Raw genomic sequence first — 27,208 nt, forward strand, 5'->3', positions numbered from 1 at the left:
TATATATTTTATATGTATAAAATATACGTTTTTGTTTTTATAATAAATGTAAAACAAATATTTTTAATCATAATAAACACACTTAACAAAATGGTAGTATTAATCATTCTAACTATTAAAACAATTTTATTATAATTAAAAATAAAAACGTTATATTTTTTACAACATACATATATATTTACAACATATAAATAAATGTATATATAGCTATAAAATGTGTGCGTGTGTGTACATACACACACACATCTTCATAGTATTAACTGTTCTAAATTAAGTCTATAATAATTAAAATAATTGAAAATGTTCTAGTCCAGTTTTATTACTGCACTGAAGTGAGAATGAGATGTTTTTAATACTGGATAAAAAGTGAAAAATTTCTTCAGTCAAAGACATTTCTTCTGTTTTTATTCTCATCTTATAAGAATTTCTATCATGATGCTTTGGTCCAACAATATTTACATTTAACCAAAAACACTGTATAAATTTTCATTGGACACTTGTGGAAGTCACTTGAAATGCCCTGCTGGTAAACCAACACATGCTAGTTCAACCTTCACTGATCCTACATCAGCATGCATTGACAAAAACAACAACAACTTCTATCATATTAGCACCAATTTCAAACGATTGTAACAGTACAAAACCAATATTCAGTCTTTTTCTCTTCTCTTTTTTTTGTAAAGAAAAAAATGTGGGAATGCCTGACCAATTAACAACCAGCCTAACAATAACAATGAGAAATGTTTAAATATAAGACAACTTCCAACAAATAATTTACAAACAGAATCAAACGGGCAGAAAGAAAGTGAAGTACAGGATCAAGAGCACTCACTCTTAGCTCTGATATATAGTAAATTATTTAAAAGGCACCTGACTATTTACAAATTAAGGATACAAATAAAATGAATGAAATAATATACATGAGGCTAACAACATAAATAATAAAAAGGGGCTCGATTACAGGCTGGACTGGTTTATGTGGTGTTGGGTCACGACACACTGCGTGCGCTGCTGCTCTCTGGCTCTGGCGTGTCGCCTCTCCTCTCGCTGGACGAAGAAGTGTAGAGGAAGTTACAGCACACATACAGAGGGAAAGACAAGAGCCGGCTGTCCAGGTTCATCACCACATATTCCTGTCAATGTGACACAAAGTAGTACTTCGGTCAAGTAACTGGAAAAAAAATGATTTTATATATGACATTATGATGACAGAATACCTGGTCCTTTTCAAGGGTAACAAGCTGGTAGCCAGTTGACCGGCTGCAAACCACTTTTCCACTGCTATCAAAGGAAGCAAGGCGCAATCTGAAAAAGAAAATCAAAAATTGTTAAATACTAAATTAAAAATATTTTCTGATATTTTAAAAAATGTATTATAATTTATTTAAATATTAACGTTAAATAATTTTCAAAATTAATGAATTATAAAGTAACTGAAATTATTAATTATATAATATCAATTTGAAAAAAAAAAAATAAAACATTGTTTTCCACCTTGCTAATATCATATTAAAAATTGATTTAAAACATGTAATATGTTTTACTATTATTTAATATATCATTCATTATTAAATACATTATTAAATTAGTTACTAAATAATTATAAAGTAATAGAAATTATTCAATTTAATGAATTTATTAATTATTTTAAAGCATATACATATCATTTTTAATAACATTACTTTTTTTATGAATAGAGTTTTCTAGATAATTTCATTAAAATTATTACTAATAAACAATGTCCACATATGTACAGTATGTACAAACATATACACACTGTACAAGCAAACATTATTATTTGTAGTTTAGACAGTCTGTAGGAAGATGCATAAGATAAATTGCTATATTATGATACTCATTCCTTCATAATGTAATGCAATGTAATATCGTATGAGAAAAATAACCAGATGTGTAACAGCTCACCGGTATGCAAGGTGGCGTCGTGGCTGTAAGCTGACAGCGCCCCCACATGGCTGACTCAGGGTGTTTCTCTTAAAGATTATGAAGCGATTTGTGTAAGTCACCAGCAGGTCAAAACCATAATTGAACCCCGTCCATCGCCAACAGTACTGTAGAGACAACAAAAATGCATGTTATTCAAAACAAAAATATGCAATTTATTGTATAGCAAGAGTTCAACTCACATCTCCATCTTTGGTCAGTTTTCGTCCACAGCGCATGCTGTTCAGCTCAAACTCCTCTTTATTGGCCTCTTGTGGTCTGTAATGATCAGATTCACTCATTTGCAGTTCAAACCACATGTTTAATGTGTAGCAGTGCAGGTGTTGGCCGTTCTCTCACCCGTTATCATTATCATGTTCTGTCCTCAGCATGGCGAACCACTGCTGTTTGTACACGGTGCTCAGCCACTCTGATAAACGCACAAGAGGAAGTCGGGTTAATATATACCCCCCACTAATATCCACCTCAGATAACAATGGACCGTTTCAGGACAAGAGGATGCATACTGCACACAAAAATATCAAAAGCTTTCTCAATTTTTTAATCTGGCTGGATTCATGCAAGTTCTGGAAGTCATGAGTGCAGCAGGAGTCTCACCGGGTGGTAGGATGTTGTCCCGTTCCAGCATGCGGGCGGAGGCCAGGTCATTAATGATGTACTGCAGGCGGATGAGTCGGAAAACGGGCACGAAGGTCATCCCATCATCTGAGGTCAGAAAGGGCTCCTGCTCTCCAGCCTCTGTGTACGAGTGTGGCAGTTAGAGGAAGATTACAGAAATGTGTTTAAGCATTTGTATGCTTGGAACGTACCACTTCTTCTTTTACACAGCCAGGCATCTGCATCAAGCAGAAGCTGTTTGATAGGACCATCCCAGGATGGATTAAGATGCAAGAACATCCACTAGAAAAAAAAAAAAGTTTTTATAGAAAAATAATAATAAGCTGTTATGTAACTTCAGTGCACTGCTAAAAACAAAGACTGACATTCATTTTTTTTTCGGAAACACTTTTTATTTTTAATGTTCTTGAAAATAAAACTTTTGAGGAGAGACCCCGACATGATTGTAAAGCGCTTTTGGTGTACAGTAGTACATATGAAAGGCGTGAATTTTGTATTTTAACCAAATAAATGCAGCCTCGCTGGGATATATATATACATACACATACATACACTAATATAATCCCTCAAATACGTGTTGCATCATATTTTAAACCCAAATGTTCTATAATTAATTAATGAAATATTAAGAAAGCACAAGTTGTTTAAATCCACTAAACATTATGTTTAGAAATATCAGTAACAGTATAAAGTGTATTCTTTTTTTCTCCTTATATTGTTGTTCTTTTGTTATTATTTTCTCACAATCATCAAAAATATATTTAAATGTATGAAATTTCCATCTACTTCCTGAAGCATGTTTAAACCACCAGGGGACAGAAGACATGTGGATCACATCACCTACCTTTTTCAGTGCTGTGTAAACATCCATCTCAACTTGCATTACGAACAGATCGGAAGACTGAATAAGTTGCTCCATAATTTCCACCCTACACACACACATACTAAGTGAGACCAAACATTTATAAAAACTAAACCTTCAGATGCATATAGTAAGACTGTACCCGAGCTCCTTCATGAGGTCCACGTTCTGGTGCGTCATGAGGTTATTGAGGAGCCACTCTAAACACCTGCAATGCACATGCAACATGCTTATTATGTCACAAGAGTGTTGGAGAATAATGAAGGGAATCAAACAAGACTACTGACTTCTTCATGACGGAGTCCAAGCCGTACATGGTGGCTGAGTTATAATAGCTGCACACGGTCTTCACATTCACGTTCTCCTTCATGGTCTCTCCACACTGCTGGATTAATCCATCCTGAGAAAGACAAAACGCATATTATTAAGGATGACACTAGAAAGACAACCCGCACCAGTGATTAAAAAGTGTAGTTGGTGGCTAGGGGTGTTGCTATCTGGTTGCTAAGGTGTTGCTGGGAGAGTGATTCTGATTGGCTGTGTATTTGTCGCTTTCTGCAGCAGTGATGATTTTTTCTGCTTGTCATGTCATTCTAGTAGTTCAGATTTGTATTGCCCTGTCAATGTTTGCACTTGTTAAAAACACAAGAATTATATGATATTATAAACTATTATAAATTTTGTACACAAGCTCTTTACAACAAAAAACAAAAACAAATTGGAGTCCGTTTTAACAGAAGTCTCATTTTCACCAAGGCTGCAAGTATTTGATAAAAACAGACTAAAAACAGTAATATTGAAAATTATTATTACAATTTAAAATTACTTTTTATTGTAATATATTATGAAATGTAATTTATTCCTGTGATATAAAGCTGAATTTTCAGCATCATTACAGTTTTCAGTGTCACATGATCCTCCAGAAATCATTCTAATATGATTATTATTATTATCAATGTTTAAAACACTTGTGCCTCTAAATATTTTTGTGGAAATAGAAATCTTTTGTAACATTTTAAATGTCTTGTCTATCACTTTTGATCTGTGTAATGCATCCTTGCTGAACAAAACTACTAATTTCTAAAAAAAACATAAACCTTTGCATTGTAGCTCAATAACACCTAGATAATATAGTTATCAAAATCAAACTGAAACTCTAAAAATAGAGACAGCCATACATTCATTACCACTTTTTGCTGAAAAATTACAGCACAGATGGCAAAACCCATTCATACGGATATGTCACTATGACTATCAAAAGTAATTCTTGCAATTTAATCTATCTAGTGGATTAGATCATTTCATGTAGCTAACAAGTTGATTAGCAGAATTTACAACCACAATTTTGGAAACCAAAAGTTTGCAATAAATAAAAATGTGTGCACATGATCAAAAATGTAAAATAGGGCACGTGACAGGCTGAATCTGCATTACAGAGAAATCGCATATCTTTATGGATCAGACGCTGTTTTTAACCCTAGACATACTTACCAACTGAAGCATACAAGCAGCAGCGAGAATATTAACAACCCGACTTGGTTTGATCAATACGTCATCCCTGTAGAGTGACCCGAAAACAACTTGCAGGGCTACAGATGGAGAAGAAAACAAGGTCAGGATATGAATGTTTGGTGTCCACAATACAAATACAACAACTTAAATGCATTCCTTGCATCAAGGTGCTGTAAAATCCCCACCTTCAGTGTCAATATTCTGGTCTGGGATTTCAAGCTCAATAACCATCATGTTAGACTCCTTCCAGGAACCACTGAACATGCTGGAGAAATAGCCAGACTGTTTCCAAACAGGAAAATGAAAGGGGGAAAAAACAATTAAATCAAAAGCGAAATGAGTAGTCTGTTATTAGGAGAACTGAACAGCTGGACCAACCTGACACAGGTATATTTTATGCAGGTTCCACTCCTGCCCCAGGGCACGGATCTGGATGTCACTGTTTTCTCCGTTCAGGAATAGAGTCTGGTAGATGTACTTAGAGGTGCTTTTCAACTTCTTCCTGTCCGCAGAAAAAAAGAATGCAGACAAAAACAAAAATTAGACATCTATTAACAACTCTAACTAATGTGAGTATCAACTGTCACATTTATATTTTTTTTTAAAAGAAAGACATTTACTTTTACTCAGCAAGGATGCATTAAATTGATCAAAAGTGACAGTTAAAGGACAATTCCAGCACAAAATGAGTCTAGGGGTTTATAACACATGGGTACCGAGTCGACCATTCTCTGGGATCTGTTTTCATGATAATCAAATGTACCCAGTTTTAGCTTAAGTTTAACCACAGATTAGCTTATAACGCTAGTATATAGGACATAGAATAATTAAAAATAAAAATCGCTAGTAAATACCACTAACAAGGCTCAAAACAGCCTCACACTAACACGGTAGCATAATTAGGGTCCCTACCTGCAAACCGAAGCATTGAGAACTTTGTAAGTGTACAGACAGTTTAATAAGAAGATACTTTATAAAGACAGTACACTTCACGTATACAAGCAGGAGCCATATTTGGAAAACAGTCTCGACCAGTCGAACCACGAGCGCCGTGCTACGTCAGCTGAACTGTGACTATTGACCAGGACGTAGCACGGCGTTCGTGGTTTGACTGATCGAGACTGTTTTCCAAAGATGGCTCCTGCTTGTATACGTAAAGTGTACTGTCTTTATAAAGTATCTTCTTATTAAACGGTTTGCAGGTAGGGACCCTAATTATGCTACCGTGTTAGTGTGGGGCTATTTTGAGCCTTGTTAGTGGTATTAACTAGCGATTTTTATTTTTACTTATTCGATGCCCCATACACTAGCGTTATAAGCTGATCTGTGGTTAAACTAAAACTAACGTTAAGACTGGGTACATTCGATTATCATGAAAACGCATCCCAGAGAACGGTCGACTCGGTACCCATGTGTTATTTAGCTCTAGGTTAGCGCTGGAATTGTCCTTCAAGACATTTATATTTCAAATACAGTCAAACCAAAATGTATTCAGACACCTTCAACATTTCTCACATTATCACAGTTTAGTCGCTATAGATTTGAAAATGATAATAAAATATGAAAAATAAGTTGATATTTCACTGGTTTTGGCCATCCTTCTGTTAGACTGTCTCACACATTAAAGCTCCAGTAGGTAACTTTTGTAAACAAATATTTGTTAAAACTGTCATTATGTCCTGACAGTAGAATATGAGACAGATAATCTGTGAAAAAATCAAGCTCCTCCCTGTGGTCCTATTGCCATTTGCAGAAATACACCGCTCCCGGTCAGAAACAACCAATCAGAGCCAGGAGGAATGTCTTGGCAGTGTCAATCACGCTCGTGTACGCGCTGATCACCCCTTTCTTGCACAGCGCGAGCGCATACCGTCGTACGTGACTCTCCTGTTCGGACTCGTTCATCCAAATGAACCAATCTTTTTTCGGCGTCATTTCGTTCATTCAACGAACGAAATGTCTCGAAAAAAGATTTGTTCATTTTGATGAACGAGTTCGAACAGGATCACGAACGTGCATCACAGAACAGACCAAGGCGAGCATTTGTGCTTATAAAACTTAAAGTTTTTTATTTATTTTTGAAATGACCGATCGTTTCGCTAGATAAGACCCTTATTCACCGTCTGGTATTGTTTAAAGCCCTTTGAAGCTGCACTGAAATGTCTATTGAAGTCCATTATATGGAGAAAAAGCCTGGAATGTTTTCATCAAAAACCTTCATTTCTTTTCGACTGAAGAAAGAAAGACATGGACATCTTGGATGACATGGGGGTGAGTAAATTATCAGCAAAAGTTTTTTTAAAAGTGAACTAATCCTTTAACGTTATCTTACTAGCTATTTATAACTTATAGAAAGAGTGCAACGTTATAAAGTTACATGTATTGCAAAATACATGATGATTTGAGGACCATGTTTGTAGTCAAAGTATGGGCAGGCCATAGTCAATGTAAAGCATATTGTTGATGTTTCGTCCCTATTAGTGAATGTTCCATAACTGTTTATAATCCACCGCCATTGGTGGTCCTGCTTACTAGCCTGCCCGTTCACGGCAGGCTCCGCTGTGGGGGAGGAGCTGTGGAGGGAGGGCTGTAGCGCAGCAGAGAGCAAGGGGGTTGGACCTGTAAGTTTTGCTTGTTCAAATGTTCAGACTAAGTCAACATTCTCTCAAAACTCCCTACTGCAGCTTTAATTATGTTGAATAGCTGTCAGCTGTTAAATTTAAGTGCACAATAAGATAATACTAATTTAGGTCAACCAGTTAACAAGCAATGCTTAATTTGTTCAGTCTGTGGTGTAAAAAGGTTGTATCAGCAAATAAAGAAAAAACACTTACGAAAACATGGCCAGGTCAAGTGTCTGAATAATTTTTGGCCACAAATTTTTATAAAATGTACTGGTACTCCACTGTATGAAGAATATTTGGGTATAATATGTCACAGTTTACTTTATTTTGCTATTCTCACTTACATAAATGAACTAGAGTGTCCTGCACCCACTAGTAAAAAAATATATTGGTTTGACTGTAAATACTGTTCTTAAGAACTTCCTATTCATCAAAGAAACAATTTCCACAAAAATATAAGGCAAAACAACTGTATTCCGACCTGCGTGGCGTGTCCAGCTGGCTGTCCTCTTCCTCCGGCTCACTGTCACACTCACAGCGTGAGCTGCGTTTCCTCTTCCTGCACTCACAGCTGTGTCTGTTTCCAGCGCACTGCCTCTCCAGGGCCTCCTCTGGGCCCCGTGCTGACGACTGGAACCGGCTCCCGAGTGAACCCATGATTATTTAGCCTACAGAATACACTACTCATTTAGTCATATAACTAAACTGTTTCACAACACCACTGACGTGGCATGACAACTGGCATGACAACTTGGTACCACCTGCAAAAAGTCTAAAAAATAATTAAATGTAAGCACTGTATGGCTACCAGGGCGTGAAGTCAGGTGACAGGTGGTGAGTGAGATCACGTTCACTGCCTAATTTAATTAGCTTGCAATATCTAAAGTTATTTTGCCTAAATTAATGTTATTTCATTTTGCAGTGGTTTCATTTAGGTCCTGTGAAGCTACATTCTGATGGTTTAGTACAGAAACAGAGAAGTTATGCGGTCAGTAGTATTATTTCAACATCAAGAACTTATTGTTTTTCCATAAGCTGTATATTAAAGTCGTGTGTATGTTAAGAACCAGAAATCTGGCCTCTTGTAAACACTCACCACACGCTTCTGACTCTCAAAACACTGGACACACCCTGGAATCTGCTCATTAAGCGCTCCGCAAATGCATCATTAGGCGTTTATGAACGCATATAATGGCCGTTAATGACTGTACATCAAAATCGGCTGTTAAATGTATAATGAATTAAGCAGCCGTTTGAAACAACAGCAGACTGCTAAATAACAAACAGAGGTATGTGTCTCTCCTCCACGTCACGGCTGTGTGCTGATCATCGGGCGATGCTGCCCCTGCTGTCGCGGAGACGCTGCAACACTTTGCAGACTGAAAAACAACTCTATTTTTTGTTATGAAAACGTTGTTTTTTTAAGAAAATAAAAAAGAAAGACTGTTTACGTTCTTCTATGTCATAAAAACGATATTATTTTACTTCAGTCTTGTTTAGTGTAATTCTATATGTTGTGTTGACATTATCTAAGTTTTATTATTTAGCGTTCATCTCAGTGGTTATCTAATTTTTTTATTTATTTTTATTTTTTTTATTTTTTTAGTGGTTATCTAATTGTCTCTCCGCCTTGTATTATAAATTTGCAATAACCATAAAACGATAAATATTTTGAATTAATTATTTTTTATAATCAATTAAATTATTTGAAACGCTTTACACATAATAGGCCTACACTGACTATGCAATGGAATACAATGTAAAAAATAATAATAATGATAAAAAGTTGCTGCCTTAAAATTTTAAGTAAAATCAACTTGGATGTTTAAGTCATTTCAATTTAAATTACATTAAAATTACTTTTAAAATTGTTGAAAAAAGTTGAAAATTGCTTAACTTATTTTGAAGAGTTAAAGCAATGTAAAAACATATATTGTCATAAGTTATCGATCATATAATTTTACAGTGCACTTTACACTTCACAATGTCTCATTTGGAAACATTATTAGTTAATGTATAAACTAGCATGGACAAACTTTAAGTAATACATCTTTAAACATTTATTAATCTTTGTTAATGTTAGTAAAAAATACAGGAATTAACTAATGTTAACAGACACACATTTTTATTAAAAAAGAATAGTAAATGTTGAGATTAACATTACCAGAGATTAATAAATGCTGTAAGTATTGTCCATATTAACTACTGTAGTTAACTAATCTTGACTAATTAAACTTTTGACTTTAAAACAGTGAGGTTTTTCTATATTTTAAGACATATGCAGGGACATTATTTCCCAGTTTACTTCAAAACAACAATGATTGGTATTCAGCTGAGATATTTAAATTTTTTCTAAAATAGAAATGTAAAGAACAAAACAAAAATCCCACCAACAAACCACAACCACTGACGGGTTTTGACCATAACAAAGAGTATACTTCCCATTGGATGGGCGGGAGTTAAGACGGAACCAGCCAATGAGCATCGAGACATCTACGCAGTCGCCTACCTTTCTGCGGATAGCCAAGCTTTCAGGGTGCTGTGTGTCTGTTTGACACGTACCTCACCCTGTTGTGTGGAAGTCTACCCATGTAACGGGTGTGAAAGAGTTTCGGGCGGTTCAAGACTGACAGACCTTTTGTAACGTTCAGTGCATACTGGTTACATAACCTACAACATGGAGCCAGGGGCGAGTGACGCGACAGCAGGTAAATACTGTATTACTACAGTAAAAGTGGCCTAAAGAGGGTGATATGGATATAATACTGTATCGGATAACTTTGCATAACATTAGCTTTAGTATGCATCTGATTATATAAGGTGTACGTATAGTCTGATTAAGTGCATTAAAAGTGAAAGTGTAGATATAATTTGATTTATCGAGGTTGAGTCGAAAACAATGCAAGTACTTTTAGTAGTATACTATGAAGTGTACTAATAAGAACATGTATTCCTCAGAGGTTGCTTATTTTATAGCTTATGAGTTCTATGTTGAGATTTATTCAGTTAACTTTGTGTCGGATGTTTCTCCTAAAATTCTTTCTGTGAAGTGCCTGATAGACACAAATATTAATATAAATATTGGTGTAGAAAGCTGTAAAATTAATTTGAACAGCATATCTCTCAGAGGTCATGTAATCTAAAATCAACTGACATCTCTGACTTGTCATTGAAAACTTTGGAAAACTGGGAACATTGAGACGTTTTTGAGATCTCTTCTGAAACTGTAGGTGTGATGTGCATCAGTATAATAATGTTTTTATTTTTCTCAGGAGAAAAATCTGAGATACTGGCTGCTAAATCTCCATTCCCTCTCAGTTGAATATCATCGCTGATTAGGAGAAACTACTGAGATATTATTGAGATTCCCTTTGTTGCTTTAGCAGGTGCTCAATACGTTGAACCCTCCAAAGCGAAGAAAAAGAGCAGGGAGGAGAACGAACAGGCAACCTTGTCCCCATCAGAGCAGACCAGCACCATGAAGCGTCTCTTTGGCTTTGAGAAAGAAGAAGTGTCATCATGGCATCGGCTGGTGTGTCTCCTCAATCGCCCCACTGACCCGGCCTCATTGGGCATTTTCCGTTTCTTATTTGGTGAGTATGTGTTTTACAGCATCCATAATTTCAAATTGTGGTGAAGGTGTTGATGTGTGCTGTGTTTCCTCAGGGATGCTGATGGCGCTGGACATCACCCAGGAGCGAGGCCTGAGTCATCTGGACTTTAAGTATTTAGACGGGGTACCGGTGTGCCGCTTCCCCCTCTTCAACTTCCTGAAGCCCCTTCCCATGGACTGGATGTTCTTTGTGTATTTTGTTATGCTCCTTGGTGAGTTCCTCGAAAAACTTTATCAAATGCAACATTGACTGCCCACTTTTCTAGTGACCTTGCTTCTGGAAGTATTTTTTTCACCTTTCATTCTCTCCATAGCATTTCTAAAAATTCTTTAGTAAAGTGTTTTGACTTTGAACCAAACCAACCTGCTATGAGATGTATTGCTTTGAGTTTTAAATTATTTAAAAAAAATTATAAAATATAAAAATATGGACTTACATGAATTATAATTAAAATTTGAGTTTTATAAATGTTAAATATATAAATATAATTAATATATTTATTGTTAAAATGTATACAGTTATTATTATTATTAAAATATATGAATTATTAAATGTTACAAATATTTTTTGTAGGGATTCACAATATACTGGTTCTTGGCCGATATTAAAAGAATTTTACATTTATTTCTGTCATTCGATAGTTGTTTGTACATGTCTCTATTTTTACAGATTATTTTTAGATTACTTTTTCTTTCATTTAACACACTGAAAGTTAATCTTTAAAAAACATAATAAAAAACATATTAAATAACTTGAAATAATTTAATAACACTGTTAAATATAATCTTTTATAATATCTATGTTTCATACTGTACATTGTAATTTTGTACAATGTTTTGATGCCTAAATTCTGTCGTAGCATTCAACATTATAGTTTTATTTTTAATTTAGACAAAATAATATAGAAATGTATTATTGGCAATTTATCAGTTTTCAGCCATTGCTGAAAATAATTATCGATGTATTGGTGTCAGCCAGAATGGAGAAATGTAATGATATTTTTATTTCCAGAACCCATCGTGTCATTTTGACAAATGTGAACACAGCACTTCTTTAAGAAGACACAAGACTGATCATCCACTTGTGTGTGTTTTGCAGGCGCTGTTGGTATCATGCTCGGCCTTTTTTATCGCCTTGCCTGTCTGATGTTTGTATCTACTTACTGGTACGTTTTCTTCCTGGATAAAACGACCTGGAACAATCACTCTTATCTGTACGGACTCATCGGCTTCCAGCTCACGCTCATGGACGCCAACAGATACTGGTAAGCTTACACTTCCTGTACAGTGGCCCCAAAAACTTTTGGACACTTAGCTCACACTTAAAAATATGTATTACACAACAAAACATTAATCCAAGAGTAATCTATTTGAACATAAAACAAGCAAAACATTGTTTTAATGCAGGTCATTAGATGGACTCCGAAACCCCAGGAAGAGGAACGCCCATGTACCGCTGTGGAACTACACTTTGCTGAGAACTCAGGTCAGCTGATGTATCTAGATTTGGCCTGAAATATCATCCCTGTGTTGTAGGACATTAAGTTATGATGAGATAGTAAATGTGCATTGCCTTTGACAGATTTTCATAGTCTACTTTATCGCTGGGGTCAAGAAACTAGATGCTGATTGGGTGGAAGGGTACTCAATGAAATACTTGGCACACCATTGGTTATTTGACCCTTTCAAGTGAGTACATTAGCCTCCAATTACATCCGCCTTAGCATGACACATTGTTGTAATGGATCAGTATCATGGCTATGTTCACACTGCAAGCCTTAGTGCTCAATTCTGATTTATTGCTCAGATCTGATTTTTTTGTTTGGCTGTTCACATTTTTTAAAAAATGTGTCCAATATCAGTTTCGAGGTTGAACTGATCGCAGGCCCGAACTGACCCTTTATGCTCAAAAGAACAATAACAAGACGTAAACACAGAGGTTACTGAAGACAGCATTTACACATCGAAGTCACACGAGCGGAAAAAAACAGATTTAGGCATATTTTGCCTGCAGTCTGAATGTGGCCATATTTTGTCTAGGCCTGTCACGATTATTGATAAATCGCAGATTAAATTTCAGTGACATTTTGACATTCAAATAAGATAAATTTAAGCATTTATAGAGTGGTGCAGTTATGACGTGTTTCAAGTTATGTTTATCACAGGCTTTATTTTACTCATAAATTGAAAAACCCCCATGGGAAAATCTCAAAGGAACCAGCGGTGAATTAGTCTTCCGATTCTGACATCATTCAATTGATAATCGCATATTATTTATGAGACAGTTAAATTCATGATGATGACAGACCTAATTTTGTCCTTTTTTCCCCCCTCTCCCTCACTCTGTCTCAGAATGATCTTGCCTGTTGAATTGGTCAGTCTAATGGTGGTCCATGGCGGGGGTCTGGTCTTAGACCTCACAGCTGGCTATCTGCTTTTCTTCGATGCCACACGTCCTGTCGCCATCTTCTTTGTCAGCTATTTCCACTGCATGAATTCCCAGCTTTTTAGCATAGGTAAAAAATGACACTAAAGGACTAGTTTACTCAAAAGATTTGTGATTTTGAAAACTTTATGATCTTTATTTTTATCCTCAGGAATGTTTGCTTACACCATGTTGGCCACAAGCCCTCTCTTTTGCTACCCTGACTGGCCTAGACGCTTTTTTGGCCGTTTCCCAGAGTTCCTCTGGCCTGTACTGCCCTTCATCTCTCCTGCCCCGAGTGCCAGCTCCTCCTGCGTGTACCCAAATCCACCCAGTGTGCCTAGAGAACAAGATGAGACCCACTCGGGTCCCAGACCCACCACACCGAGCTTCAAACACAAGTTTAGAGCCTTCTTCACCATCCTTTACATCACAGAGCAGCTCTTCTTGCCATACTCGCACTTCATCACACAGGTGATTTTAAACTTCACTCTGTTGTTTAGATGCAGTTTGATCTAGAAGGTTCATTGAGCTTTCACAATCAATGTAAACACAGATAGTGAACAAAAGCAAATATCTGCACAAACCTTTGGAAGAGGAATCACATGCCTTGCTCACGCTTCACTTCAAAGGCCCTGTTTACACCTGGTATTAAGATGCGTTTTGGTCGAGGTGGTCTAAAACATTTTGAGACTGTCCACTTTTGACCACTTCCAGAGGTAGTCAAAAACACATTAGACCGGATTGCTTTCATAGTGTAAATGCTCATGTGGCCACAAAGACCACAAAAGACACCTACTCTCCGCCTACTGACCTAATGCAAAAACATTAAGGGAAGGGCACTTGCTAGACGGGATTTAAACTTTGTCGGCTGAAGACCCAAGTTTGGTTTGAAGACAAAAAACATACCAAGCACAATGTTCTCTCACCATTCCTGATTTCTAACACGCACTCACAATGTCAGCGTGATCTTGCGGCTGTCAGAGCAGAAACAAAAGCTGCTGCTCTCCTTATGTTTTTCCTTCGTCTCCAGGTGCGTTCATATGTAAATTGCACAAGCTTATTTTGTCCATTAAATCGAAAGATCTGAAAAAAACCACTTTGTAAGGCCGTCTAACTCGATCCAATGGCGGTATTCGAATTAGCGGTGAAGGTCCTTGCGTGTTACAAGTCTTTTCTCACGGCAAAATATTTTTGGTTAAATGCAATACATTTTCTCATATGTATTAACTCGTTATTTCATCTAAATCCATAAATGAAAAAGGCTTTAATGATATCTGTGCATCATTAAATGTGAGTGAATGTTTTACTATTCTATTTAAACTCTTGAATGAAAATTGTCAAATTCAATTAGAATAATCAAATATCACAATTTAATATGTCAGGTAAATGTATAATTACAATTTCATAACCAATTCAAAGATAATCAATGCAAAACATCAAATGCTGTAGAACAAAAGAGGAAAAAGTTTACCCCACAAGAAATGCGTGAGGCTGAGAGTCTCGCAACTCTCAGCCTCACAGGCCGATCTCAAATATAGAAAAATCCCCGAGCTCTCGCTGCGTTTCATTATATACCCAGACCTCATTTCAAATCTAAACATCATCCACAGTGGAAATTTGCCTGTAAATCACCATTTGCTAGCAGTGGAATTAGCATTCAGTCAAATGGTCAGAAAGTGTTAACTCTCCAGCGTGGAAGATATTTCTAAACTTCTTAAGAACTTTATTACCTTTTGGTTTACTTCTTTGGGAATGAGACATTTTTACCAGTCGCACCGAGACATTTCAAATAATACCAAACATGTCTAAAACTCGATGATAATCATTCACATTAAACCATTTAGATTCTTGTGTGAGTTTGGGAGATCTCTGCCAGGATGAAGAATGGGGGAGAGAAATGTAGATTAGGATGAGGGAGGTGAGACCTTCGTCACAATAGTGCATGAGGGGGAGTTCAAATGTTAATTTCCTTTGTTTTCTCAGAGAGTGGCCCTATCTTAAAGTCCTTCCAGTTTTTCCAGTCTTACACATTTACCCACCCATAGACCCTCTCTTCAAAGAAATCAGGAAATGGTTGAAAGTGGAGAAAAGAGACGGATTAAAACAACCAATAATTTAACTTTCTATTAAAATTATTATTATTATACAAGAACAGGGCTTGACATTCACTTTTTTGCTCACCAGCCACTGTGGCTAGTGGTCTTCCAAAGTTACTAGCCCCTAAAAATGTAAAATAGCCACAATTTTGACATCGATACCGTGGGGAAAAAAATGGCCATATAATATTTTTAATATTATCAGCCGGTGGTGTGAGGACACACTTATCTCACGAGACAAGACACGAGATTGTGTTCACGAGAACGAGACAAAATTAGATTTTTGCACAATATTTTATAGAAATCCTCAATGACAAAATTCATGACTGGAAAAATAGTCTGCAGGTGCATTTTGCAATGTTTTAACTAATAATCTTTTAATGAATGTCATTTCAGTTTTGCTTTATGAGTATGAATAAAATGCATAGAAAGACAACAATATACAAGCACTGTAAAAGGTTTTGCTACAAACTCAACTGACTGGCTTTTCTTTTGTATGATTTCACATGACTTTTTTCAGACCTTACTGTACATGAATTATGAGCTTCCAGAACTTTGAACTGATTGAGGCTGTGTGTGACCTGCTAATTGAACTCCTTTCCACAAATTCAACATAGAAATAAAAACAGTATAAATCACAAAAATATATATTTTTTCTTAGTCTTATTAAGTGCAAACAATTTTACTTTCACTTTAAAATTCACGATCGCACCTACTATGTAAAGGGAGCAGCGGTGCTGAGCGCGCATTCTAAAAGATAAGACATTTATCAGACGCTTAGGCTCTGTTGCGCAACGAATCCTCCGCCATCGTCACACGATCAGTGAACTGTGCAACTCGTGTTTGATGAGCAGAGCAGCCGTACACAATAGTTTACAATGGTTTTTATTTTTATAAAAACAGCGAGACAGCTTTTCACTCGGCGACAAATCACATTTTAGTCTCGCAAGATTTTGTCACACCCCTATTATCAGCATAATTTCACTGCTGTCACTTTAAGACCTGATGCACGGACCCATTATACTGTTTTCTTTCTCAACTGTTTACGTTCTCTTAAAAAATAACTAACTGTTTAGGTGAATACTTGTCAAGACCGGCATTTTTACATTATTTTGTGTGTATTTGACTGTTTAAGCGCAATACACAGCTAAAAATAACTAAATTTAGTACTAAGAGGCGGCTTTATGTGAGCGCATTTTGGGTGTGAGAGCAAAAAAAGCAGCTGGTATCATATATTCTGTGGAAAATGATTATCAGAAGCATTTAAGATATTTCAGTATCAATATGTATGAAAAAAATTATATTTTTGACACTATACTTAGTTTAATATTTCAGATGCCTTTTTAAAAGACTACAATTTATACAATTCATCCTGCCAAGGTGGTTAGTAGGAGTGACTGTGTTTTCACGCCACTGCTGAAATCCACCCCTATTTGGCGTGTTTTAATGTCAAGCCCTGTACAAGAATTATAAATATATAGAAAAATATAAGATTTTCAAATGTTGAACATTTAATCTCTTGGCCATACAGGGCTATAATAACTGGACAAATGGACTGTATGGCTACTCATGGGACATGATGGTTCACTCTCGCTCACATCAGCATGTCAAGATCACCTACAGAGATGGCGTAACAGGCGAGGTTGGATATCTGAACCCTGGAGTGAGTCAAAACTATTTTACAGGAATGTTCCAGGTTAAACAGTTTAAGCTCTATTAGTAATAATTTCAAACCATACCCGTTTGTGGAAATTTTTGTTTTTACATTTTTCATTAGCTTGCAATGCAAGTATAAGTAAAAGAAAAGTGATTCTAAATTAATTTCCTGTGATAATCGTCAACATGCTACGGATACCATCAATAGAGCTTGACTTGTTTTTAGCCCACAATATTCCTTATTTTAACACTACAACAACTGGAGTTATTCAAATTGCACCACTACATTATTCTGCTTTTATATGCTTATCTTCTCATGTCATTCCAATATGGTGCAGGTTTTCACTCAGAGCCGGAGATGGAAAGACCATGGAGACATGTTGAAGCAGTACGCGACTTGCCTCAGTGAAAATCTGCCACACTTCAATATCTCAGACCCAGAAATCTACTTTGACATTTGGGTGTCCATCAATGACCGTTTCCAACAGAGGTTAGTCGTGTTAATTGTGTGTTCAATTTACACTACTAGATGTTCTTTGATTCATACAGATAAAATGATAGTCCAATGCTTCTGACATCAAAGTTAAAAAGCCTTCATTTCAATTTGGTTTTTCTTCTATCCAATAGGATTTTTGACCCACGCATTGACATTGTAAAAGCCGATTGGTCGCCATTCCGCCCCAATCCATGGCTCATGCCACTTCTCGTTGACTTGTCACCATGGAGAACCAAATTTGAGGAGATTGAGGGGTCTTTGGACAACCAGACTGAGGTGGTATTCATTGCTGACTTCCCAGGTATGTATCTCTAACTGTGTTTTTTTTTTTTTTTACTGGAATACTTTTGCTTAATTTGCACACTCAGGTGCTCAGTTATTATTAATGTGACATCCACAGGCCTTTTTCTTGAAAACTTTGTGAGTGAGGATCTTGGGAACACCAGTGTTCAGGTCCTGGAGGGTCTAGTGAAGGTTGAAATAGTGGACGAAAAGAAGAACTACAGTTTACAACCAGGAGAAAAGATGCAGGTAAAATTCTCCTATACTCTATTATGAAACTCTGAACTCTTTGTTCCAGTGTAACATTTTAAACTCTTACTATTATTAATGTTAGTATCTATATTGATACATTTCATTATTGTGTATTAAGATTCCAGCTGGGGCGTACCATAAGGTGTACACTGTGTCAGAAGGGCCATCCTGTTACATGTACATTTATGTAAATACTACTGAGGCGGAGCTTCAGAAGAACTTCACCAAGCTTTCTGAACTTCAGGAGAAAGTGCGCAATGGAACAGGTAAGTCACTTTTCGGTTACATGTGAAAACTTTGATTTTAAAACTACTACAAATTCCTTCAGATTAAATTAATTCTTTGTTGTTTACCAATAATTTTTACATGTCAAATAGTTCATTTATTCTCTTTAACATATTTACTTTGATTTGTACATATATTTTTGCCAATGCAACATTGCAAACTGGGTTCACTTCACACAAACAACACAACACACATTATTTCAGTGTAAAACAAAGCCAAGCCACAAAAAAATAGCAACAAAACCAAGAACATCTTTATTTACAATATGAGCAGAGCTTATTTATATACTATTATAGTATTTAATATTGTGAGTTACCTTTATTTTTAGATTTTCAGTTTTTACTGTAATTTAGTTTTAGTAATTTGTTTTGCCATTTTTATTGGTTTGTTTTTTATATTTCTATTCAGATAACATTTTTCAGTTGGTCATTTCAGTACTTTAATTTATTTCAGTCAGTTGCCAAGGCAATATTTCTAATTTTCATTTTTAATTGTGTTATCACCCAATTGCCTGGATTTAATAAATAAGAAGCAAACCAAGAGCGTCGGCTGTGGAATGGATTGAAGAAGTCAAAATTAAAACTGGTTTGATGATCATTTTAAACGAGGCCTGATATGAGCCCAATAATTGGACACCATTATATTGTCTACAGAGTGGATATTAATCTTAATACATATGCCCTACAGCAAAAACAATAGGCTAAGATAAATAAAAATAAACCAGAGTTTCCCGACTATTCCTCCGGCTGTATTGAGTAGCATGCAGATTCTCCTTAATCTCATGACTCAGGCAATCGCCTCGTTCACACAGGCCAAATGTTTGTGTGTATGTGTTTTATATATAAATATATTACAAATAGTTTTTCAGTGTGAGAAATACAATGTGTGGTGGGAGAGCGTGACAAAAGACAGAAATGAGTGACTGTCACGCTCTCCCGCCACACATTGTATTTCTCACGCTGAAAAACTATTTGTAATATATTTAATATGGCAAAACTCTGGCCGCGCCGCTCTCACTGTGGAACCGGCAGGAATCAAGCGCATCTCCTCTGGTGTTGTTCGTCGAGCTACACAATAGCCAATCAGAAAATAGCACTATCGTATCTGGGTAAGATTTAACGCAACAACCAATGACAAAAATGTATCTGTTGGCTGGATGTCACTCTTGACTGTCTTCAAAACTTGAGAGCCCTGCGAAATAATGCGACGTACATGTGACGGCCCTGGTGACGTATATCTAAGTAAAACGGCTTCACAAGAACAAGAATAAATGTAGGGTGGGGCCTGATTTTGTCCATTGGGAATTGATATGATGATTGGCTGGTTGTGATTTGCTATTCGACGATCTCATGTGAGTGACAGGCTGTCCCGCCTTTGCGCCAGTAAACACATCATCAGAGAAGAGATGTCAAAGTTACTTAGAAAGATTACGAGGGCATATAGTGTTTTGTCTCACAGAATGGCCACTTTTTTTGTGCACAGATAAATCATATTTCATAATAAATATAAGAATTGTTCATTTTGATTTCATGGTGGCTTTAATAATAGCAACAATGGTCTAGATCAAAAGCTCCCTTTAGTATAATATATTTAAACATCGAGGGGGCTGAAAGAATTTCATTTTTTTGTGTAGCTACGCTGAATAAGCACACATAACTTGTTGCCGTGTGTAGAAACCGAGCCTTTGCCTCTTGAGATGCAGCCGCTCATCACCGGTCTCGACGACCAGGATTCGGACAACAGCGTGATCGACCCTGTAGTACGAATCTTCCTCAAACGACAGAAGCGCATGCAGGAGGTGAAAAAGCGTCGGGAAGCTTCTGTGGTCGAGAGGTTCCAGAGGTTTGCCTCAAAGAAATACTACTCGATTAGACGAGGGTACGTAGGGGTATTAAACGGAGATATTAAATGTCTTGCGACAGTACAAATTAATTATTTTGGTTCATCTCTTAGGTTCCTGATGACAGCCATCGCTTTGCGGAACCTGGCTGTAGGTCTGCCACCGCTAGAGCAACTGACAAGAGAGGTGGCCTATGCCAACCTAAAGGAGCCGGAGAGCGAGACCAATCAGGATGAACGTCTTAAAGACGAGGTGGGCCACGGAGAGCTGTGAGAAAACAGACTGTTACTGAGCTGCTGGCTGACCCTGCAGAAAATCAACAAATGCTTTATTAAGTCAGTATTTTTGGAACATTCCACGATTGTGAAGAAAAAAGAAAAGAAAAAAATCAGGTTATTGTTTAAATGTTTTTTTATTATACACTTAAGCCCCAAAATTAAAATATTTTACACACCCTTATGTCATTCTAGACCCGCATACCTATGTTAGATTTTAATATTTGTGAGTAAGTCCTGAAATGTTGTCCTGTTCCTAATATGGTTCTGTCATATGGCTTCAAAAGACCTGGAATGTACTGTAGCGCACAAGTGGTAAAAGACTATTGTACAGTACATTTTTCAGTTTTTTGGAATTTGACAATTTCTTTCTTTATTCAACTTTCATTATATGGAGAAAGAGAAAAGCAGCTGGAACATTCTAAAAAAAAAAATTCTCTTTTTGTGTCCCATGGATGTCATACAGGTTTGGAACAATGATGGACTGATTTTATAATCTTTACTTTAACTATTTTTTCATTCCCTTTTACTGGTTACTGAAATGTAAGTAATGATGACACTAAGACTTACTTTTTTTTTGGGAGTAGTCAAAAAAAAAAACTTAAAAGCTTTTTTAAGTTTAAAAGCTATTCATTTACTATTACTTTTTCAGTATTAAAATAAATCTAAATGAAACTTGGCCTTTTGTGAGAATGTTTGAAGTGCAGTTTTTTTGTTAGTTTTTTTTTTTTTTTTTTTTTACCTTTAAACCAAATAAAAGCTTTTATCTTACAATTCACTCATTTGTGCTTAAGGGATCCTGCTATAGTTCGTCTCACAGGATTTATGCATACATTACATCAAACGATTTTCAGGCAATCTTTCAATTGGACAAATCTTGGCTGTAAAACGTGCCAAACATGGATGGGTACCGAATTGTCTTTGATGCATAAGTTTCATTATGCTAAATGCTGTTATTAAATGCCTGGGTGGCCTAAAATAACATGAACTCAACCTTCTTTATATGCACACTGTGATTGTGGGATTGGGAATTTAAATAAGCTGTTCAGATTGGATTTTGTCTGATTTTTAATTAAAAAAAGTGCAACACTACCCCAATGTGTCATTATAACATGCTTTAGTGGTGACAAAGTATTTAGTTAATGAATAAATTTGTTCTGTTTTATTGCTATCAGTTTTTAAATGATATTCAGTTACAACTGATCTTTTCACCCTTGTTAAAGTGCAAGAGACAATACAAAGTGTCAACTAAAATACACACATAATGGAATGGCACATCGTCCACACAGAATTAAGACATCTAAATGAAAACAAACACTTAAATTCTGAAAAACTGCTTGAAATGGTACATAAATCCATTCTTATCGTTGTCATCTTTATAACATTTAAACAGCTATGACTCATAACAGCTCAAACCGAATGGTCATCACCAGTACTACTTCCATACGTAGTGTGTAAGCTTTAAAACTATTGTTCACATGCATTCTTTTTACACAGTGAAGTTCCTAAAAATATTAGACTAACATTGGTCCAGATTAAACTGCATTTACAAAGAGGTTAACCCACTGAAAAGGATTTACTTGGCTCCAGGTTAGCAAAGCTAACTTGCATGGTAACTTAAGTCTTTGACTTTTAACAACTCTTTTTCATAGTTTTGGGCAGTAACATGATATGAGATATTAGGTGTGATCGACAGCGCTGTGCAGACGATCGGTGCATGACATCAAAACAACGCGATAAGAGAGAAGACGTCTCCGTATGCTTTCGAATCGCTCTTGCGGTACTTTGATGTCACACACCAATCGGTCAAGTCTAACACACCTATACATACACTGACTTGGTCCACCCATTACTTCCCTTTTTGCTAATTATAAGCCAAGGCTGTTAATCGAAAATTGCCAAATCAAAAGCAAACAAAGTAAATGACGTCCATACAACAATTCAATAACAAATGAAAAGGTTTAAGGCTCTTTCAACAACTTCCTTATTTGATAAGTCACCTCATCTAGAGAAACATGCAGTCAGCGGATGAGAGAATCCATCTGACCTCATATATGACACGAGGAGAGATGTGCAAATACTTGCGGAGGTACTTCTCATATTAATCGAAACCTTGATTCGGCAGTCGATATGAATGTTCACTAAAACTAAATATCAATTCCTGCATTTGCAGAACACAAAAACAAACAATAAAATTGAATGGAGTGTTGAAACCAAACCACTCTTCAAGGCTGTAATGAGTGGGTCTGTTAAACTGGTGCTGCGTGGTTTAGTGTTGGTAATATGAATCCCTTTTTATCAGTGAACGTGATGTCGTCCGTAGTGCTGAGATCTACCTTGGCTGGAAGTCTGGATAAAATATTCCACGTAACACACCTTCGATAACCATATTTGAAAACGTATCTGCAAAACAATTGAAAAGCATTCACTGAATGTATATGTACAATAATACATATGCAGTGTTAAATACAGGATTTATTTTAGTAAAATACTATTTATTGCAACAAGACTCTGAAACTTTAACTACATGGTGACAAATGAACAGTAATTAGACTGACTGAATTCTCAGCTCAGTTCAGATATAATCCTGTGGTTAAGTGAGCGAAAGAGTCATCTGAGTCAGTTCAGTGAAGATGGGAGTTGTCTGACTGATTCACAAATAAATGGCTCAAATGGTGCATTGGTTGATTTGAACTCAAGTTTACATGCATGTATACACTACTGAAATGAATGCTTCTATTCAGCAATGATGCATTCAATTGATCAGAAGACACAGTAAAGAGGTTTATGTAACAAAAGATTTCTATTTAAAAAAAAAACTTTCTGTTCAAAAATCCAGAAAACAAATGTATCACGGTTTCCACAAAAATATGAAGCAACACAACTGTTTTCAACATTGATAGTAATAAGAAACATTTCTGTAGCATCAAAACATAATATTAGAATGATTTCTGAAGGATCATGTGACACTGAAGACTGGAGTAGTGATGCTGAAAATACAGCTTTGATCACAGGAATAAGTTACATTTTAAAATATATTATAATAGAAAACAGTTATTAAAAATGTTAATAATATTTCATAATATTACTGTTTTTACTGTATTTTGATCATATAAAATGCATCCTTGATCAACATGTATTTAATATTTATCTATACTTAATTTAATGTTATATCATTTATGTATTTATATTTATATCTATTTATTTATAACATCTTTTGCTATGTGTTTAATAATATAATTTATCATCTGTCACTCCCAAAGAGCAGCCGGAAACATGAATGCACATACATTCTTTTGCCCCTTAAAAAAACGAAAGCTGAAGGATAGACATGTACCATTGGTGACAGGCAGCAGATAGGGATCCCTCAGGAAGAGAAGTGCTGGCTGATGTGTCAGTTTACTGCAGTGTTTGTAGAGGAAAGGTCAGAGATCGAGAGAGAGAGAGAGAGAGAGAGAGAGAGAGAGAACAGTATGACTCACAAACTGGTTCGGTTTCTGATGACAGTGTTAAAAACAAAGCGGACTGTGAAATTTATCACATGGTTGGTGTCATTTCCCACCCAGCGCAATAACTTCTCAAAAATGCTTTTATAACAGCACGTCACACATCAAAATGGCTTGGAAAGGTTGGATATTTACATTCTGTGCTTCTTTCAGATGTAAATATTGCATACCTTGATTCCTCCGATTCGGTCTCAAATGATCTAAACAGAAAATAGAAAGTCACTTTAACACACATGCACATTGTACAAAGATCTTTTTTGTAATTACTATATTGAAAAGACTTTGTTTGTCCAAAGGTCTGCTTTCTAAGGCCTATACTTCAGACAAAATTACCCAGAATAAACTAAAGCCTTACCCACAACTCTCAGTTTTTGGCAGTGACGGGAAATGGCGGATATTGAGGAAATCCAAGAATATCTTTGGAAGAACCTCATTTTCCATGATTATAGTCTACACACACATGCACACGCACAGAAAAAAAACCCCAAATGGTTATTCCAAGATACGGGAAAGGGGCTGTTTGTCACTGTGTGATTTAATTTGTTCAGTAAACGGTTCAATACCTGGAGGTAGAGCTCTAGTCCCAGTCTCCTCTGCTCGAGAACCTTAGGCACCCAGTTCCTCACATGCTTCGAAGGGATTTCTGGAGGTTTAATGCTCTTTTTAAGCTATTAAAGAGTAGTTATGGGGGGGGGGGGGAGAGAACATGTTACACACTGTCCAGAAGGAGTCTCTAGTTTACACACAGGTCAGGGCAGGCATGTTTTTCAAGTGGAAATTCTGCATTTTGCCAAAACTGTAAATTGCGTAAAATTCCACTTCATCTGACACTTGACTTCAAATATCCTCTTTCCTCAATGTACACAATCATACAGTCTTGATGTACTCCAGTTGCACACAATAAATACTCAACATTATTTCTGATCATATACAAATAAGAAGTGCTGATCTGAGAAATTCTGCTGAAAACTTGCAGATGTTTTCCAATTAGGCCTAACTATTTCAGCAACACTGCTTTTACACATGTACATGCTTTTATTTGATAATAATAGTATATTATTATTGGCTTTTTGGAATCACCCTGTGACAATTGTGTGCAAAATAAGTCAAAATATATTAGTTCATGCGTTACTTAGATTATACATGTGATATTTTACAGCATATCATTTAGGAGATGTCTGATAAGGTTAAGGAAGCCCATTTTTAATTAAAAATGATCCTGTTCATTCTATTTCTAAATATATTCTGACATTGATGAGACATGCTCATTCTGCTGTGTATTAGAAGAAACAGCCGGCCATTTGTTCTTTGATTGTAACATCACAAATAAATTCTGGTTTGATTTAAACTCTTTCATTTTAGCCCTATAGAAGATAATAACTCATTTGTTATCAAAGATATTATTTATTATCATGAAAACCCTGAATATGTAGCCAATTTCTTTATATTGCATGCAAAATGTTTCATTCACAAACAAAAAATAGTCTAATTCTCCTAAAGAAATATTTCACTTAATTTTGATATTATGATTTCTTCTATATGTGTATGTTTTCCCTATGTAATTATTTATTTTCATGCAAACTTTAATTCATAGATATACAATTGTTCTCTGGTAATTCATGTTCATGATACATTAACTAATGTTAATTAAAGTGTTACGAATTTATTGAAAGTATGCATACAAATTAATAATAATTACACTTTCATTCATGCATTTAGCAGATGCTTTTATCCAAAGTAATCAACTTACAAGTGAGTCAAAATTAAAGGGAGTGTTCACCCCAAAAAATAATTCTGTCATCAATTATTTTCTTAATTTAATTTCTTCGGATCCAAGTTTATAGTTTTTTTTTTTTTGCCAACAAATACATTTCGTATCCACCATTACATATTTTACTGCAGTGTGATAAAGAATATTGTTAGCAGTTTTATGCGTGCTTACCATTTTATGCAGGGCGTGAAATTCACTGTAGCGTTTCTCAACAGTGTGCTGTCTACCACACATGAGCACCTCGATCTTAAAAACCTGGCGAGACAAAGTGCTTTGCTATCATTTCCTTCGAATTTAATACAGTCTAATTGAGTGAGATGAGATGGCTCATAAATATCAGGATGAATTCACTTTAAATACAGGCTATATCAAAACCTAGACATCATTTATAGGCATCATAGGAGCGGTAGGAGTGTTCAAACGCGCACGAACCTGCTCCAAGTAGTAACCGCAATAGGCTTTGAGACACTCCCAAAGACTCTACGTCTTAAATCGACATTTATCGTTACTTACTGAGGTCAAGTGCAACGTTTATTATCGTAAATTGGAATGAAAGCATGTTTACGCCAGCTGGCTGGTCTTGAAAGTAGCCGCTGTTGAACTCACCGTGTAGCCCTTCTCCATGTTACTGCCCTCCGATCGAAAAGACGGGATTGACACTTCTAACGGATGCATGATCCAAAGAGATATATCAGCAATTATGTGGCACACCAGATCAAGTAATTGCGAGAGACCTTGGTGGCCCCCTTCAGAGTAATTGTACTGGTTGTCGAGTTCACTGGACGCCAGACATGAATTGAAAATATTCCACGCACTTCTTCTCCATCGCATGCAGGAGGTTCAGCGGTCGGTCTGCAGATGTGATGCTGCCACCTGTCGTTCTGACAGAGAATACATCAGTAATAACACCAGAGTCCGTCTACGGAGAGCTTGGCCACTCCCTAATGAAGTAACACTATGTAGTTTTTCAACCTTCATAATATATTTCCAAGACCCTTGTGATGGTACATCGACTTACAATAGGTTAAATGACACGTCTGCCATAGTCTGACGTGGTCTGTATTTCTTTTACTGGCACTATGTAACTTTGGGTTTCGGTAGTAACCGGAGCACAAAAAGAACTACAAAAT

General features: G+C 36.1%; 3 protein-coding genes across 4 annotated transcripts; 1 reads left to right on the forward strand and 2 right to left on the reverse strand.

The window, feature by feature from the left end:
• Positions 1-388: 388 nt before the first annotated feature.
• gmcl1 (germ cell-less, spermatogenesis associated) lies at positions 389-8,906 on the reverse strand. The gene is made up of 15 exons (XM_077243012.1): positions 8,675-8,906; positions 8,060-8,246; positions 5,333-5,456; positions 5,140-5,236; positions 4,934-5,031; positions 3,730-3,842; positions 3,585-3,650; positions 3,425-3,509; positions 2,772-2,862; positions 2,560-2,700; positions 2,302-2,371; positions 2,145-2,220; positions 1,924-2,069; positions 1,218-1,305; positions 389-1,133 (listed from the first exon to the last, which is right to left on the reverse strand). The coding sequence occupies exons 2-15, from the start codon at positions 8,233-8,235 to the stop codon at positions 990-992; spliced, it is 1,515 nt and encodes a 504-aa protein (XP_077099127.1). The 5' UTR covers positions 8,236-8,246; positions 8,675-8,906; the 3' UTR covers positions 389-989.
• A 1,126-nt stretch (positions 8,907-10,032) lies between these two features.
• Positions 10,033-21,893, forward strand: ggcx (gamma-glutamyl carboxylase). 2 transcript variants are annotated; one of them, XM_077243015.1, is made up of 15 exons: positions 10,033-10,286; positions 10,965-11,171; positions 11,245-11,403; positions 12,291-12,456; positions 12,599-12,677; positions 12,774-12,880; positions 13,544-13,707; positions 13,789-14,090; positions 17,247-17,378; positions 17,710-17,861; positions 17,999-18,168; positions 18,268-18,398; positions 18,520-18,667; positions 20,360-20,564; positions 20,640-21,893. In XM_077243015.1, exons 1-15 carry the CDS (start codon positions 10,256-10,258, stop codon positions 20,797-20,799), a joined length of 2,313 nt encoding a protein of 770 aa, XP_077099130.1. In that variant the 5' UTR covers positions 10,033-10,255; the 3' UTR covers positions 20,800-21,893. The 2 variants fall into 2 exon arrangements, with proteins under 2 accessions (XP_077099130.1, XP_077099129.1); XM_077243014.1 differs by having other exon boundaries at positions 10,040-10,286; positions 10,962-11,171.
• Positions 21,852-26,973, reverse strand: snx24 (sorting nexin 24). Its single transcript, XM_077243016.1, has 7 exons — positions 26,685-26,973; positions 26,250-26,333; positions 24,871-24,975; positions 24,663-24,757; positions 24,478-24,507; positions 24,139-24,203; positions 21,852-23,204 (listed from the first exon to the last, which is right to left on the reverse strand). Exons 1-7 carry the CDS (start codon positions 26,907-26,909, stop codon positions 23,134-23,136), a joined length of 675 nt encoding a protein of 224 aa, XP_077099131.1. The 5' UTR covers positions 26,910-26,973; the 3' UTR covers positions 21,852-23,133.
• Positions 26,974-27,208: the final 235 nt, after the last annotated feature.

Source organism: Siphateles boraxobius, unplaced genomic scaffold (genome assembly GCF_051911475.1).
Source record: "Siphateles boraxobius isolate OS27281-9 unplaced genomic scaffold, OSU_SipBor_1 25, whole genome shotgun sequence".
In the NCBI taxonomy this organism is placed as follows: domain Eukaryota; kingdom Metazoa; phylum Chordata; class Actinopteri; order Cypriniformes; family Leuciscidae; genus Siphateles; species Siphateles boraxobius.

Excerpts from the sequence above, each read along its gene's own strand:
- gmcl1 (XM_077243012.1), bottom strand. The coding sequence starts at position 8,235 with ATGGGTTCACTCGGGAGCCGGTTCCAGTCGTCAGCACGGGGCCCAGAG. Across the intron at positions 3,510-3,584 it reads GACCTCATGAAGGAGCTCGG|GGTGGAAATTATGGAGCAAC; the intron begins GTACAGTCTTAC and ends GTGTGTGTGTAG. Across the intron at positions 2,070-2,144 it reads AACTGACCAAAGATGGAGAT|TACTGTTGGCGATGGACGGG; the intron begins GTGAGTTGAACT and ends TTGTCTCTACAG.
- snx24 (XM_077243016.1), bottom strand. The coding sequence starts at position 26,909 with ATGCGATGGAGAAGAAGTGCGTGGAATATTTTCAATTCATGTCTGGCG. Across the intron at positions 24,976-26,249 it reads TTCACGCCCTGCATAAAATG|CTTAAAAAGAGCATTAAACC; the intron begins GTAAGCACGCAT and ends ACTCTTTAATAG. Across the intron at positions 24,758-24,870 it reads GACTAGAGCTCTACCTCCAG|ACTATAATCATGGAAAATGA; the intron begins GTATTGAACCGT and ends ATGTGTGTGTAG.
- ggcx (XM_077243014.1), top strand. The coding sequence starts at position 10,256 with ATGGAGCCAGGGGCGAGTGACGCGACAGCAG. Across the intron at positions 14,091-17,246 it reads ACTCGCACTTCATCACACAG|GGCTATAATAACTGGACAAA; the intron begins GTGATTTTAAAC and ends TTGGCCATACAG. Across the intron at positions 18,668-20,359 it reads GAAAGTGCGCAATGGAACAG|AAACCGAGCCTTTGCCTCTT; the intron begins GTAAGTCACTTT and ends TGCCGTGTGTAG.